The following is a 16,431-nucleotide window of genomic DNA, read 5'->3' as shown; positions in this document are numbered from 1 at the left end:
TTAATGTTTCTATAACAATTGGTTTGTAATTTAGGAGAATAATAATTTTCTCTCACAAAAAATTAATTCCAAAAATACTTTCAAAAGTTCCATACTGATTAGATTATTAAGTGATATTTTTCTCATGTCTAATCATGTAAATAAACACTTATTCAAATGCTTTTAGGGGCACTAAAGAAATCAGTCATTGGTGACTCTTGGGATCTTCTTTTTTTTTCCCTGCTGTTGCTTGTCTTTTTCCACAAATGATCATTTCCTCGTAGATTGTGTTGGGACTCTTACATTTTGGTTTGTTCAGGCCATGTTATAATCCCTCCCTTAAGATAGCAATTATTGCTGGGTGGTAGTGGTGCACGTCTTTAATCTCAGCACTTAGAAGACAGAGACAGGTAGTTCTCTGTGAGTTCAAGGCCAGCCTGGTCTACAGAGCGAGTTCCAGGACAGCCAGGGCTACACAGAGAAACCATCTTTTGAAAAAAAAAAAAAAAAAAAAAAAAAAGATAGCAGTTATTGATCTCTAAACTGTTAAATACTGAATATAGTAGGTAAAAATGAAAATGTACCCCATAGAGTTGCACCATAGTTAAAGGATCATATTTAGCTTAGTAGCTTAGTAGGTAGAGTGCTGGCCTGGCATGTACAGAACTCTGGGTTTTGTCCCAGAACCACACAGTAATCCTAACACTTGAGAGGTAGAAGCAAGAGGATCAGAAGTTCAAGGTCATCCTTGGCTACAAGCTTGAGAGCGGCACTGGGTACACGAGACTCTAACTCAGAGAGAAACAAAAAAGAATGTGAAAAAAAAGTCATATTCAAGTGACGCTGCTAACTGTGATATGTTCAGAGGGACTTGTATCCACCAGCTTAACCAGCAGAGAAAGGCATTGTCTCTGGGGTTCTGGGAACTGGAGTGAGTGTCTCATTGGCATTGATCTTTCCTAGACTCACCCCAGACCACAGACGCTGCTTGCTTCTCTCCATGTGCTGATGAGTGAACTTACTGTGATCCTCCCCTTTATTGGAGTATATATAATTCTTTAGAAATACTGGTCTTAAGCAATTAGACATGACACAAGCCTTTAATTGCAGCACTCTGGAGGCAGAGGCAGAGGCAGAGGCAGGTGGATCTCTGAGTTTGAGGCCAGCCTGACCTACATAGTGAGTTCCAAGACAGCTAGGCTATGTAGTGAGACCCTGTTTCAAAAAAGAAAAGATAGACTGTTGTTATGCCTGATGGGTGTGTAGTTCTTCCTTAACTCACCAGGCTCCATGCTTAACAGTTTTCCGACCCTTGAGCCAAATGACTGCTACATTCCAGCATGGTGTCCCCAGCTTTAGTTTTGTTTAGCATTTGACTGTTTATTTTTCTTTCCTCCTCTTTCTGGTTGGGAACAAGGTGAGGTCTCAGGACATCTACTTTCTTGCTTTCTAATTTATTCTAAAGGGATATTTGTTGCTCCTAATGTGCATTTCCAAATAAGAGAGCCCTCATATCACTTTGTGCACCTTAATGGAAAAAATAGAAGATAGTACATTAAAAAGCTCACTCAAGGCCAGGTGGTGGTGGTGGTGGAGGCGGCGGCGGCAGCACCGCCGCCGCCGCTGCCGCCGCCGCACACCTTTAATCCCAGCACTCAGGAGGCAGAGCCAGGCGAATCTCTGAGTTCGAGGCCAGCCTGGTCTACAGACCAAGATCCAGGACAGGCACCAAAGCTACACAGAGAAACCCTGTCTCAAACAAACAAGCAAACAAAACAAAACAAAACAAAACAAAAAAAAACAAAAAAGCTCACTCAACCTATATGTATAGTTTTCTAATATATGTGCTTCCAACATATATGTGAAATATCTATAGACACATGTTTAGAAACATTAGAAATATATATTCACATGCCAGATCTGTCCTTTAAATTTCTGTCCTGATGGTACAAGCCTGTAATCCCAGCTACTTGAGAGGCTAAGACAAAATGATTACAAGTTCAGGGCCAGCCTGGGCTACAGAAAGTACTCAGGACCAGCTAGGACTTTTGTGACACTCTGTCTAAAAAGTAGAAATCAGGCTTAGTGATAGAGAGCTTACCTAGAATGTGCAAGGTCTGAGCTTCAATCCAGTGCTGCAAGTTAATAAAAATAGCAACAATTTTTATATAAGTGATTAATTTACGTTTCTTCACTCTTCCATTCTCTTTCTCTTTGCCCAGCATCTGCTGCCGCTAACACAAAACTACTGTTTCTAGTATCTTGGTTTTTTTCATACACATATTTATATGACAATAGAAGTATGACCTTCCCCCCCGTCTGCTACCCAGACCCCAAGTGGTAATAAATGCCAAATTATGCTCAATACTTTGGCTCTCTAAAAGGTGTGCCAGCAGATATCCTGGTAACTTATTTTCTTTTCTTATTTGAGTGATAAAATCCTCTGACAAAAGCACCTTAAGGGAGAAAGAACTTGTTCTGGCTCACACTTGAAGGTACCACTGATCCCATCACAGCCACAGTTGGGAAGCGGTGATGAATGCATGCTGCTGCCCAGCTAACCATTTTATACAGTCTAGGATCCAAATCTCAAACATGGTGCCCCCCACTTTTAGGGTGGGTCTTCCCACCCCAACCTGATTAACATAATTCTTCACAGGCATTCCTTCAGGGGTGGTGGGTTGGTGGTGCTTGGATGCCTGTCTCTTACAGGTTTCTGGATCCTGTCACATTGATAGCACTAACCCTAACACTTGGATTTCCTTCCATGCCAATCCAGAACATTTTTCCGATTCTTTTTTCTTTCCTTTTTCATGAGTGTGTGGTGAGTTTGTTGAGTGTGGGTGAGGTTGGGGGGAGGAGCATAGAGACCAGTTTTAGTTGTTAGTTCTTGCCTTCATTGTGTCCGAGGCAGGCTCTGTTTACAACTGTGTAACCCAAGCTAGTTGGCCCACAAGCTCCGGAGAGTCTCCTTTCTGGGCCACCATCTTACTGTGGGAGTGCTGGAATTACAGATGCATGCCTATTGCCCAAGTGCACCCAGGTTCTCAGACTTGGGAGCCATCTCACCATCTGGAAGTTCTTTCTGTGTGCAGTGCACAGCTGTAACTCGGTCAGTAGACGTCTCACTTGTGGCTGTTTTCATCCCCTTGGTTTGATCTAAGAAGTCCCAGAGGTTGTGGTCAGGTGCCAGTTTCTTTACTGACGTTAGTGACGCATCTTCTCCCCAGGATCAACTCGCAGCAGATATGTACAACTTCATGGCCAAAGAAGGGGAGTATGGCAAATTCTTTGTCACGGTAAGTCCCTTCCCTTGACTGGGTGTTAACATGTTGTAAAAGTTGAATCATTTAAGCTTTATGGAAAGAGTTCATTTTCAGTTTTGCTCAACCATTGTGTCTGTGTCCATCCAATGCTAACGTTACTTTTGTTTTTGAATGTGGGTCTGTTCTCAGTTATTAGAAGCCCAAGCAGATTACCATAGAAAAGCATTAGCAGTCTTAGAAAAGGCCCTTCCCGAAATGCGCGCCCATCAAGGTAATGTAACCTGCGTGTCTGCTGATACCTCCTCTCGCTCTGCCCCTCTACCTCTGTTCTTCTTCACCCTGCCTCTGCATGCCTTTCCTTGAGATGAAGCCTCTCTGCCTAGCATTTCCCAGCATAATTTCATTCTTGCTGCATTCCTAATTTCTTCCAAACCCAAATTAACACACTAATGGAGCATTGCACTTCCAATACCTTCCATTGAAGACAAACGGCCTCTCTGCTTCTTGTACAGGTTTGAAAACCTCTGCCATCCGATTACCCTTTCCAATCCTATTTTTTTCCATAGGGAGCATCCATCCATTTTTAGAACAGGTATTCCAGACTTACCGAGGAAGACTTTGACAGGCCAGCCCTTGCTGCCCCATCAGTCACTGTGATCAGATCACAAGGCCATGGCTGTTGGAAAGGTTCTTTCTTCCACTTCTCTCTCTCTCACCAGCTCTGATATTTTGTCTGCTCTGCTGAAGCACGGAGCCCTTTTGTCCACCATGTGGTGAACGCTCCCTGGGGTGGAGTTTTGAGTTGGATGTGTTGGCTCTGGATGTCCCAGGTCTTCTGTTACTTCTCACTGATGGACCATTAGAATCAGCAGGTGCAGGCGGAAGTTGTTGAGGCAGGAAGTGCTCTGTCATCTTTGAGTTGTACAGCATTTGTCCCTTGGTGTCCATGAGGGGATTGGCTCTCCAGATCAAAAGTCCCATTTGCAAACACCCTCCACACACACACCCCATATTTTTTTAATCTCTAGATAACTTGCAACGTCTATTATAATAATGCAGTGCTACATAAAAACAGTTGTTATCCTGTATTGTTTGAAAAATGACAACAAGAAAATGAATACTTACTCAGTACAGATCAGCCTTTTCCAGTGTCTTTTTCTTTCTTTCTTTTCTCTCTTTTTCCCTTGTAGTGCTGGGATGGAACAAAAGGTCATGTGTAATTGAGGCAAGTGCTCTGTGCCCACCACCTTTCCAAATACTTCTGGTCTGCAGTTGTTGACTGTTCGCTCACAGTTACGGAGAGCTGATTCTAGTTTGTTAGGCACATAGAGCTGACATTTGTACATCCCCTGTGGAGCCATTGAGCTTGTACTGCAAGGGGACCTGGCCAGGTGCTGAGTGTGGCAAACATGACTGGACAGGGTGGGCAAATGGGAGGTGTTCACTCATGTGTGGGCAGCCGGGCCCCTAGAAAATGCCATGTCTTCGTCTAAGTTTCAGGAAGCCCTGATGAGTTATTCTGTGTGCCTGGATGCTTTGCACTGCAGGATTAAGATCTCTTCTAGCCTGACTGGGTGCATGGGGTCTCGAGCTATCCCGAGTGCAGTGAGTGCAGTGTGTCTCCTCCCCTGGCTGTTCTTTTCAGGACAGGCTGCCTTTGTTTCCTAAATCACCCAGTTTCCCAGTCCTGGACAATGTATTGAGTCTCAGCAGCAAAGGCTCATCTTTCCAAGGGACAGACGGCTGTCAAGTTCAGAGCATTGAGAACATGTGTTTGTGAGATGTCCACTGCTGGTTGGGCCGTACATGGGATAAGATTTAGTGTCATTCTAGCCTTTGAATGGGGAAAACTCTGTTGGGAAGAGTTGAATATTAACAGAAGCAAGAAAGTTGGATTTCTTAGTCATCTCCATTCGGTGTTCTTCCTCAGAGAAATATTCAGAAAGTCAGGGGAGCAGAGAAGAGCTCAGGATGCAAGAGGGAAAGCTGGAGTGTGACTAGCATCACTCTGAAGAGGTGTGCTCTGTCTTTTTCAGTCACTCGCTCACGGGCTGCAGGCTGGCCCCTCCCCTCCACCTGTCTTTGTACCTACCTTTCTTTTAGCCCCATCTTTTCTTCAGTAGCCTTCTCTCAGAAGGACTCAGCGTATCTTTAGGGAAAAAAAATCATGCAATGGGATCTTCCTGCCCCCCATACCTGGAGGACTCCAATATCCATTTCGTTGTTCACCTTCCTACCCATAACCCTTTGCCTGTGCCCACTCCACCATGAAAGGAAATTACAGTTGCCCAAGGAGCAGCAACCTTTTCCCTAAATCTTGGTGTTTGACACAGCCCAGGTCAGCACTGTCTGAGGACACCTTCTTCCTGATTTCACCTTCCTTCATGGTTAGGATTCCACATGTCTTTGATTCTGTTCCCACCTGGCAGTCAACCTTTTCGGAGTCCCTTCTCATTCTTCCGTTCCTCTCTCGTTCTCCCCCCTCATCCTTTTTCTCTAGAATCCTTCATCTTGACAGCTCCCTCCACCCCCCAGTCCCCACCCCCTGCCTGCTGCACTCTAAGCATCAGTTAGTTCCTCGGGTCTGTGCTCCCTTGCATTCAGCAGACCTTAGCGCCCGAGACCTCCCACTCCAGCTGTCTTTCAGCTGTCTTCCCCCCCTTGTCCTCCATTACTGCCCTTTTCAAACCCAGCAACTGTGAGAGCTGGGAGCCATCACTCTGTCCCCTTGCATACCTGTGACCAGGTCTGGGGGGTTGGCACCGGGCGCCGCCCTCCTTCTGTCCCACCAGCCCCCTGCACCCTCATTTCCTTGTGTCTCGGTGCTGTTCCTCTCATGTGCTTGTCTGCTTCCTGATGCCCATCAGTCCCTGCCTCACTCACTTCCTTTGAGGAGCCTTCTCTAACCACTGCGGCCAGCGCTGAGTACCTTGTCTCGAATTGCTGCTGTCACATTGATGGTCTACACTGGAAGTCGCAAACAGCCATAGCTCATTCAATTTTCTTTAAAAGTTAGTTGCTACCATTAGGTGAAAAACCAGATCATTTTTAGCAGTCCTGACCTCTTAGCTTCTCTTGGACATTTCAAAAGTCTCAGCACACCATGCTTTCCCCTGTGGAAACCTCTATCAAGCTCTCAGGGTGGCTGCAGCCATAAACTCTCCAACCTGACCCACAGACCTGTTCTACCTCTCACCCCCAACAACTGCGTTTGCGACCCTTGTCTACACCATTGATTGCCACATCTTAGCAATATGTCCTGTCTGTAACGGCTGTTACATGTTTATGTGTGTGTCTTATGTGTCCTTCACAGTCTAGTTGTTCTTACTGTGAAAGTGGGGAGTGAGTCCTCATGAGTTGTGTGTGTGTGCTGCAGTACTTGACACATAGTAGGCCTGTTTGTTGAAGGCCAGGTCTTGAGCTGGAACTTGCCTTTGGAATTGTCTATCTAGGTCAGAAGTTCTCATTTGTTCCCTCTGCTGCTGACACTCCAAAGTAGGTGGTAAGCCATACTCTGCTCAGTGTTTACTCCAACATTCCAAGAGAGGACCGGAGTGTGGCCATCTCTCAGTGTTATGGGGGTCTCAGTCTTGTCTTCTCAAAGGAAAGTGAGTCATGAAAAGATTAAGCAGAAGTTTATTTGGGAGGACAAGCTCTCCAAAGAGAGACTGCAGTGGCAGAGGCAGGAAGCAGCATGGTGGCCCATGTCGTTGGCTTTAGAGTTTTTTAAATGTTATGAAGTAGGTGGCATTTGGCTGGTTAAGCATTTGGCTGGTTTCAGGCTTATGGGAAAGACGGCCCTTTTCTCATCCCAAACCATTGTGGATTGGATCTCCCTTTCAGGGTTCTTTGTGTGATCCACTGGACAACTTCACAGAGGCGCAGAGGGGCAGACCCGTGGTCGGTGCATGCATGTAGGAGAATGTGCCCCTCCTAGTGTTGTATGTAGCAGTAACGACCCATGTGCAGCCTCAGGGACATTTCACCACGGGGCATTCTGACTGACTGGAGACACAGCCACCAAATGCTGCCGCAGTTCTCTTGGTTACCTCGTCCCTAACTCCCTTTTAGATTGTTCAAGGTTCGTGGTGGAACTCAAGACATTCTGCTATTTTAAAAATGGAGATGTTTTAGTGTGAGGGCCGGGACCCTAGTTTTACAATAGACTACACAGGCAGGACACAGGGCTTGGGCAGGATGTTGAGCTCCTTCCTCCCAGCCTGTGTCTATCTTCTGTTGACATCAGCATCCAGGGTTGGACATGTTGTAGGGGTGATTACAGGTGTCATATGCAAAACTCCCAAGTGCCTCACATGTACCCTCTAAGAGAATGATCACATGACTATTTTGAGCCTGATTGGCCATCATTGCTTCAGGTAAAAGGGACAGAGTAGTCTAGGTAAGATCTAGACTTCTAGAGAACTGTCACAGACCTCTGTCTTGTGGGACAGGACAGGCCCTCTAGATACTTTTTCTGTTAGAAAGTTCCCTGGGCCAGGGCTAGGACCTGGCCAAAAGCGAGGAGCTGAGAGTGGCCTATCTATACCTTGGTTTGTGTTTTTATCCACTGCCTTCTGTCTCCATCCCTTTCTCTCATCTTTCCTCACTTCTTCTTGCTGTCATTTTAAACTTTTAAACATTTTTTAGGCCTGTGCATCCATGGCATTTTATTTTTCTCCCTTCCTCTCTACGAGGGTGTAAGGGGCCCCGGCCCCTGCATGGAGGTGAGGGAAAAGTCACTGGACAGTCCTGTCCAGATCCGCCCTCGCGTAGCAGGGTGGTGATGGGAAGGCATGCAGCAGAGGCTGGGAGGAATGTGTACTCTTCCTTAGCTCACAGGATCATATGTTGGTTCTCTCTTTGGTGTCTGTGTGCCTTCCAGGCAGCACTAGATCTCTGCAGTGCCCACGGTGGGCCAGGCCAGCCAAGCACCTCCTATTCTAATTCAGCATGTCCGTGTTCCAAATTCTCCTGTGACTGCTTCATTGTGCATTGTTTCTGCTGAGCTGCCTCGGATCTGTAATGTCTGAAGTAAGGCCTGTGACCCAAAAGTCATAAAACACTGTTGCCGCCGTCAGCACAGCCTTCAGCCCAAGCTGCTTGGGAACCACATACACCAAAGTTTTTCTTCTCAGAGGTTTTGAAACTGGATGGAGATTGGTGGAGAGCACTGCATGTCACAGCGTGTTACCTACTTTGAATTCACCTTGACCTTTTTTGGTCTTGTCTGACAAACATGGCACTCCTCTTGGGAATGCTAAGGGTTATCCTTTCACATGATGGAGTTTCTTTCTTGTTCTCTGCCCATGAGGGCAGTGCTGCTGTACATAGCTAAAGTAAATTTCTTTTCAGTAAAGACAGTGTGCTCAGATGTAGCCTGCATTGTAATGCAAGGCCTCTGGCTCCACATGTGTTGATGGTACGTGGTGCAGGTCCAAGGCCACCATCAGTATCTCCCCTAGGCAAGTCATGCTATAGGGCATGCTAGGAGCCTCTGTCCCCCGGTGATTGTCCCAGCCTGACACATGGTCTGTGCTCCCATAGTTGGTAAATGACAAAAGCTTTGCAATTTCTGGGTGTTTTTCCTCTCCCCGAGCCCCAGCCACCAGTCTGCAAGGGAGCCCTTTGGTGCCATGGAAAGAAAATCCCCAGGGATTTATGAGGTGGCCAGAGGTCTTACCAACTATTTCCTGCTCTAGATAAGTGGGCAGAGAAACCAGCCTTCGGGACACCCCTGGAGGAACACCTGAAGAGGAGTGGGCGTGAGATTGCTCTCCCTATTGAGGCCTGCGTCATGTTGTTGCTGGAGACTGGCATGAAGGAGGAGGTGAGGGGCACCCAGGTCCCACCTGCCAAATCATTTGACCCTCTTCTGTCCAGATCACCCCCGAGACAGACAGACAGACAGACAGACATACACACACACACACACACACACACACACACACACACACACACACACACACACGATCCATATTTCCCAGTAAGTCCTGGGACCCTTATTTAGTAAACGAAGTGGGTCCCCCCAGAACAGGTGCACTCTGACCTTTCACCGTCCTGCCTCTTTCCTTTCCATCTCTGCTTATGATTTGGGACAATGCTCTGGTGGCTGAGAACATCCATGACCTCTTGTTTATGACAGTCTTGCATTCATGTGTGCTGTGCAGTGGTTCTAAAGGATATATTATATATTGTATTTTATGTGATCCATACCAGAAATACCGGCATGAACCAAGCAGGGCAGCTCTTGTTTTTCCTCTTACATAGAGGGAAGTATGCAAAGAGTTCATGCCAGGGCAGAGCTAGATTTTAAAATGGAGATTCTTTGTCCTTTAAAGAATCTTTTGTTAATCAGGTGGTGGTGGTGCACACCTTTAATACCAGCACTTGGGAGGCAGAGGCAAGCAGATCTCTGAGTTCAAGGCCAGCCTTATAGAGTGAGTTCCAGATAGCCAGGGCTACACAGAGAAACCCTGTCTTTAAAAGAAGAAGACTCTTTTGTTGAAGTCTCACATGTGTACAGAAGAACAGAGGCTCTGTAGGTGAACAACACAGCGAGTTTTCTCAGAGGAAACCGTGGTATCTAATCTGGCCCAAGTCGAGACCATCCTGGAAGCTCTCATGTTGGCTTCCAATCCATGCTTCTCAACGGGAGAGCAGCGACACTTTTGATTGTCATCAACACGTAGCACCACTACCTGCTCATTCCCAGTGAAGAATCACTGGGTGTATAAAGTATTGGGAAGCAAAAAGTCACATTTAGGTCAGTTAAAGTGACATGCAGTCTGGTCTGTTTTCACTGATGTCATTTAAAAAAAATAACTACATTTATAAGATATGTAGTAGTCAGTAGTCAGTACTGTGAAAATAAAAAGCTTTTCCCTAGATCAAGAACTAGCATTAAGAAGGTCTGTTCTGCCTGTCACCACACACTAGGCACACACAGTGCTCTTCATTCCTTGGAATGGTGTTGTAAGATGGGGAGTGTGGATGCTCTCATAAGCAAGTTCCCCAGGGTGAGACTCAGCTCTGACTTGATGCTGCTGGCTTTTTATTATCTTTAGGGCCTTTTTCGGATTGGGGCTGGAGCCTCCAAATTAAAGAAGTTGAAAGCTGCTCTGGACTGCTCCACATCTCACCTGGATGAATTCTATTCAGATCCTCATGCTGTAGCAGGTGAGCTCCAAGGACTGTCTGCAAACCTAGCTGTCCTCAGTGGTGAGCAAATCCTAGTCAGCTCACGAGCTGAAAGAACAGTTGTCGTTTGAGGAGTGATTGGTCAAATGAAAGGACCCTCCCATGAAACCTCATAACATGCACTGTGTGTGTGCACACATGTGCTGCAAGCCACAGGAAAATGTAATGGGGACACACATACACCTTTTCTCTTTCTGAGTTCTCTTCTCCCCCTCACTCCTTATTACTAAGCAAAGGTGAAGAAGATCGCTATGACAGACACGGCACCCCTCTATGGAATACAGTACAGGGATTGTCCTTCTTTTACGTGATAGAGTCTTTCTTATCTTCTACCCATGAGGCCAGCACTGCTTTGCATGACTAGAGTAAATTTCTTTTCGGTCAAGACAGTGTGCTCAGATGTAGCTTGTATTTATTTTGAAGATGTATTTCTTCCTTCCTGTCACACTCATGACCTACGTTTGCCTGGAGAAATTTTGTATGTTAATAGAATTACCTTAAAGTGAATTTTATTTTCCATTGCTCTCTTGGTGTATTTTTGCAAAGAACTGAACTTCTTTTGCAAGGTTTCATTCTCTAAGCACTGCTGCCAAATTGTGATTTGTTTTGTGCAGCTTGGAAGACTGTACTTGAGGTACTTATCATTTGCAGAACGATGCCACTTTGGCCCCCACTGCATACTCAGAATGTGTTCATGGTTTCAGGTGCTTTGAAGTCCTATTTGCGGGAATTGCCTGAGCCCTTGATGACTTTCAGTCTGTATGAAGAATGGACACACGTTGCAAGGTAAGTTTAGAGTGTTCAGTTTGGAAAGTTAAAAGCAGCGATGAACCACTGTGCCCCATTTGTAAGTCCTTGTATTCTAGGAATCATGCACTGCTTTTTGCTATAAGAAATATGTGACATAATCAGCTTAAAGAGGGCAGGTTTACTGTGGGTCTTGGGTTCCAAGGTTCAGTTCCTGTTGCTTCAGGCTTATGGCTACGCCTTACATTCTGGTGGTAGAAGCATGTTCGCCTCATGCTGGGAAGTAGAGAGCGGGTGGGGGCTGAGTCCTAACACCTCCTCCAGGATCCAAGTCTTCCAGCTGCGCCCTACTTCAGGAAGGTACCAGCATCTCCTGCTAGCACCACAGACTGACTAGCAAGCCTTTAGCACAGGCGCCTCTAAGAGACATTTCAGATCTGAGTTATAATAACACATTAATATGGGCACTAATAATGTGTGCGTTTGTAAATTCTTGTGTATATTTCTTTCCTAGTGTGCAGGATCAAGACAAAAAACTTCAATATTTATGGACAACATGTCAGAAGTTGCCACCACAAAATTTTGTTAACTTTAGGTATGTGTATGAGTTTGCTTTTCTGTTGCTGTGATAAACATCGTAATCAAAAGCTACTTGAGGTGGGAAGGGGTTTGTCTTTAAGGTTACAACCCATCATTGAGGGAAGCCAAGGCAGGACTCAGGACAGGAACTTGGAGGCACAAACTGAAGGAGAGACTGTGGGAGACACTGTTTTATTCTTACTCCAGCCTTACTACTTAGCTATCACAGCCTGGGCCAACCTGCCCAAGGATGGCACTATCTGCAGTAGGCTGGGCCTCCTACATCTGTCATTAATCAAGAAAAAGCACCGGAGACATGCCCACAGGCCAGTCCGCTAGACGCTTTTCCTCAGTGTTACCTCTTGCCAGGTGTGTCAAATTGACATCAAGTTAGCCATCAGAGTGTATATGATCCTGTAAATGAAGCTTCAGTGACGCTGGAGTGGATATGTTTCTTCTGAGGTGACCCTACCTCAAGCGTGCTTGGCACATTCAGAAGGCTTTGCAGAATAATACGGAGCTGCTGGGATGGGGTGGGTGTGCATGCACTACTGTGCATGCACTGCTGTGCACTAGCATTTGGGTGATGTTGATAGCAGAGGGTCTGATCATGTGGACACTGCAGCTGTTAGCAGAAGCATTGCTCTAGGAAGCTTCAGTAGCTGTATGTTGTGTTTGCAGTCCGAGCTGCCCTGTGTGCATGCATGGTTAATCAGTAGTCACTGTTTCTGTGCCCTTTCATATGTACAGTGGAGATTACATTTCATTATGCTATTAAATAATGTCTCTGAGAAAACTCCCCATGGGATCAACTTGTGGGGCTGCGGTTTTCCCTTGGGCTTCTATAGCTCGGCAGAGGTGTAGAGGAAAGGTAGTGCCAGGGAATTGTCTGTTAAAACCAAGCAAAGGGTCCAGCAAGATGGCTCCGTGAGTTAAGGCCTTGCTGCTGAGCCTGACAGGCTGAGTTCCTGGAACCCACAAGAAAGAGGGAGAGAACTGACTCCCGCAAGATGTGTCCTTCTGTCCTCTCCCACTCTCCCACTGCTCTTCCTGTAATACACAGGAATAAATGTTATTAAAACTTAAAAGCAAACCTTTCATCAGACTTTTTTTTTCTTAAGAGATTTGTTTAAAATCATTTTGCAGGTGATTTGTGTGAAATGTTACCTGACTTAAGCTTGATCTTGGTCTTTGTCTCAGCTGTATCTGATACTCCCTCTCCACATCTGAAGGATTGATTTGCCTTGTGAGCTGGTGGTATCTGTAACGTCCCTCATTGATAAAGTGTAACAGACCTGGCTCAGAAATAGCAGACAATAGGAATCTCTTCGGGGTGATGTGGGAACTCAGTTACAGTCCTTAGCATGTTGGGGTTTGACCTTTTGGATTATTTTTTTTTTCTCTGTAACTTTTACTAATTGTGGGAGTTTTTTCTTTGTTTTTTGTTATTTTTTTTTTATATAATAATGGACATTCTCATGATTCCAAGTTCAAAAGATATACATTGAAAAATCTCTTGTCCTAGCCACCTAGTTCTTCTGAGATACAGAATCTACAATTTCTTCAGTATCAGTCCACTCTACAAGAGCCTCTGTGGGTGCATGTGTGTGTGTGTGCCCATGTGCAAGTACATTCATAATGCATATTTTTTCTCTCATTGCCCACTTTTTAAAAATAACATTTTCTTACTTGAGAATTTCATATATGTATACAATGCATTGTGGTTATACTCACCACGTCCCGCCTCCATCTTCCCCGAGCCTCCTTTTTTTAGCCTGGATGATAGTGTACATTGTGCATGCCATCTCTCCTCTGCCTGCTTTGCTCCATCTCTTTGTTTAATACATCCTGTAGATTTTTCGATGTCACTACACGATTTTGTGGTTGTATGTATAGTACATTACTGTAGATCAACACAGCTATACTTTACCTAACCTGTTCCTTGTTAATAGATAGCTGGTTTGTTCATACTGTTTCATTTTTATACTAAACGTATAACAGCATATGTCTATGTAGTAAATTGGATATTTTCATAATTAAAATGAGGGTTTTCAACTATAGTTTCATTTTTTAAACTCTTTTTATTAAATATATATTAAGCCCACTATTAATAACAGTGTAATTAATGTAGGAGTAAAGGAAATAGATTGTAAAGGAAAATTAAATTAGAAATAGATATGGCGAAATCGGTGTGATGGTGTTGGACCTGTTTTCTCCTTCCAAGCAGTCAGTAATCTGTCTATAATAAAGTGCACAAGAAGTGTGAGCAGCACCGACCGTGAGCCGGGTCCCAGGTCGGCAACAGCCTGTAGTAAGCGCCTGAGTCGTCTGTGCCAGGCACACGGCAGGACAGGGACACTCGCAGTGTCCGACGATGCGCCTGCCCTTCTGTTTGTCTCCTAGGTATTTAATCAAGTTCCTTGCAAAGCTTGCCCAGACCAGTGATGTAAATAAAATGACTCCTAGCAACATTGCCATTGTGCTGGGCCCTAACCTGTTGTGGGCCAAACAAGAAGGGTAAGTGATTCTTCTCTACCTCTTGCTTAAGTTTCTCCTTCCCGGCAATTAGCATGGGGAGTGATGGCATTCAGGAGACACACTCGGACTGCAGGTGACTTCAGTCCCTCATGGGCTCATGTTTTAAACATTTGTTTCCCAGCTCATGGCATTGTTTGTGGGGTTGTAGAACTATTGAGAAATGGGGCCTGGCTGGTGCAGGTAGGTCTCTAGGGATGCCTTTGAAGGTGCCTGGTTCCTAGGAGTCTGCTGGATCACCTCCATATGAACATCTTCCACAAAATAATTCTGCTGCCATAATTCTTTCACCTTGGTATGATGGAAACCATGAGCCAAAACAAACCTCTGCTTCCTTAAGTCATTTTGTCCTAGCAGTGTAAGAGTAACTGATACAGTCCTAAGCAGAGTGACTTCACAGGGTTGCATTTAGGAAGCTTTGGCTGGCATTGAGCAGTGTGGGTTAAGTAGAAGAGGTGGACATGAGATCAGCTGGAGAGCGGTCATCATCTGAGCATGGTCTCTGTCCTCACACATTATCTTTTGCGGTAAATGCTGTTCTCAGATCCATAGATGAGGATGCTGAGTCTGAAAAGCACCAGTAATGTGCCCAGGGCTGTAGGGCAGGGCAGTGGTGGGGTCCAAACGCTGGTCACAGGGTCTGTGTCCTTACCTGTCACTGCCTCATTGCTGCTGGCAACTTTGCAAAGACACAGTTCAAATCAGTCATTCACTTGCTCATGTGTGCCCAGTCTGGTTTCAAAAAATAGTTGTAAGCAAATAGGGTAATAAAACAAAAGTATGCATAACTAGGAAGACAGGATAACTGCATAGATCATATAGCAAATAAACCAAAGACCAAAGACACCAACATAGAAAGTGATGTAAGTGTTTAACTCCGGGGACAAGAATGTCAAACTTCAAAAAGCAGTGTGGCTCAGCTGGTTAAAAATCAGTAAATTTAACAGTAATAGACACAGCTCTCTAACACCCAGAAACTTGTCAGGAAACACCACAGACAAAAGCTAGGAAGGAGATGCTCCAAAAATCTGCAAAGGGCCTGAAAGAAAGCTTTGTGAATAATCAGCAATTCTCTTTAAAAAGAATTGTTGGAATAGAACACATGTGGACAGTTCCCCCAGTCCAGTGTGGCACTTGGGCATGAAGTCTGATTGGAATCCTCACATGAGGAAGGGTAGAAGGGTAATTTGCCAGCAGAGCTTGCATTATGCTGGGATTCAAAAGGATCTGTATGTTTTGCTTGGTTAGAAAATACATAATAATGTCTGATGGGACCAAGGTCAAAATGACATTAAGATAGGAGAGGTTGGTTTGAGGCAGTCAGACCTGAAAATCAAGGTTCTTAGGAATCCAGTAGGAAGGATTTGTTTAGGCTTCCAGTCTCAGAGGTATCAGCCGGCTCCATGGCTGTGAGCATCTAATAAGGCAGACCCTCATGGCAGCAGGAGTGTATGGCAGAAAGTGTGCCCACTTCGTGCTGGCCAGGAAGCAGAGCTCAAACCAGAGAGGGAGGGCCAGAAGTCTTTAAAGGCACTGTTGGTAAAATTCCTTCCTAGAGGTGTAAAGCAGTGTCTGTCCCTTCTCCCAAGGTCCCAGCAACAAACTGAGGCATGACTCTGCCACAGTTCACTCTGGGGAACCAATGAGTTATTGGCTTCCGTACAGAGCCTAGGTGGGGTGTGGTGATATTGTGTTCCCCAAAATATTGTGCACCCTAATAAACTTATCTGGGGTCAGAAAATAGAACAGCCACTAGATATAGAGGCCAAAAAATGGTGGCACACGTGCCTTTAATCCTATCACTTGGGAGATAGAGATCCATCCAGATCTCTGTGAGTTTAAAGCCACATTGGAAACAACCAGGCATGGTGGCTCGTGCCTTCAATCCCACAAAGTGAGCCTTTAATCCCAGAAGTGATGGCAGGAAGCAGAAAGGTATATAAGGTGTGAAAACCAGGAACTAGCTGGTTAAGCTTTTAGGCTTTTGAGCATCAGTTCAGCTGAGACCCATTCTGGATGAGGACTCAGAGGCTTCTAGTCTGAGGAAACAGGATCAGCTGAAGAATTGGTGAGGTGAGGTGGCTGTGGCCTATTCTGCTTCTCTGATCTTCCAGCTTTCACCCTAATA

At 45.3% G+C, this 16,431-nt stretch overlaps 1 protein-coding gene across 10 annotated transcripts in view; it reads left to right on the top strand.

Annotated features, from left to right (window-relative positions):
- Positions 1-16,431, top strand: part of Arhgap17 (Rho GTPase activating protein 17) — an 87,775-nt gene that overhangs the window by 51,232 nt on the left and 20,112 nt on the right. For 9 of the 10 annotated variants that reach the window (XR_013044713.1, XR_013044710.1, XM_076551818.1 and 6 more), the window contains exons 8-14: positions 3,210-3,278; positions 3,435-3,516; positions 8,945-9,072; positions 10,310-10,421; positions 11,147-11,228; positions 11,704-11,784; positions 14,172-14,285. Coding sequence is in view for 8 of the 10 variants with exons in the window: in XM_076551818.1 (XP_076407933.1) it covers positions 3,210-3,278; positions 3,435-3,516; positions 8,945-9,072; positions 10,310-10,421; positions 11,147-11,228; positions 11,704-11,784; positions 14,172-14,285 (668 nt within the window). In the remaining 2 variants the exon portion in view is untranslated. The remainder of the gene's footprint in view (positions 1-3,209; positions 3,279-3,434; positions 3,517-8,944; positions 9,073-10,309; positions 10,422-11,146; positions 11,229-11,703; positions 11,785-14,171; positions 14,286-16,431) is intronic. The other variant, XM_076551839.1, reaches the window with a different exon arrangement.

Source organism: Peromyscus maniculatus, chromosome 1 (assembly GCF_049852395.1).
Source record: "Peromyscus maniculatus bairdii isolate BWxNUB_F1_BW_parent chromosome 1, HU_Pman_BW_mat_3.1, whole genome shotgun sequence".
NCBI classification, from domain to species: Eukaryota; Metazoa; Chordata; class Mammalia; order Rodentia; family Cricetidae; genus Peromyscus; species Peromyscus maniculatus.
The sequence above is the reverse complement of the archived record's forward strand: the minus strand, read 5'-3'. Positions and strand labels throughout refer to the sequence as shown.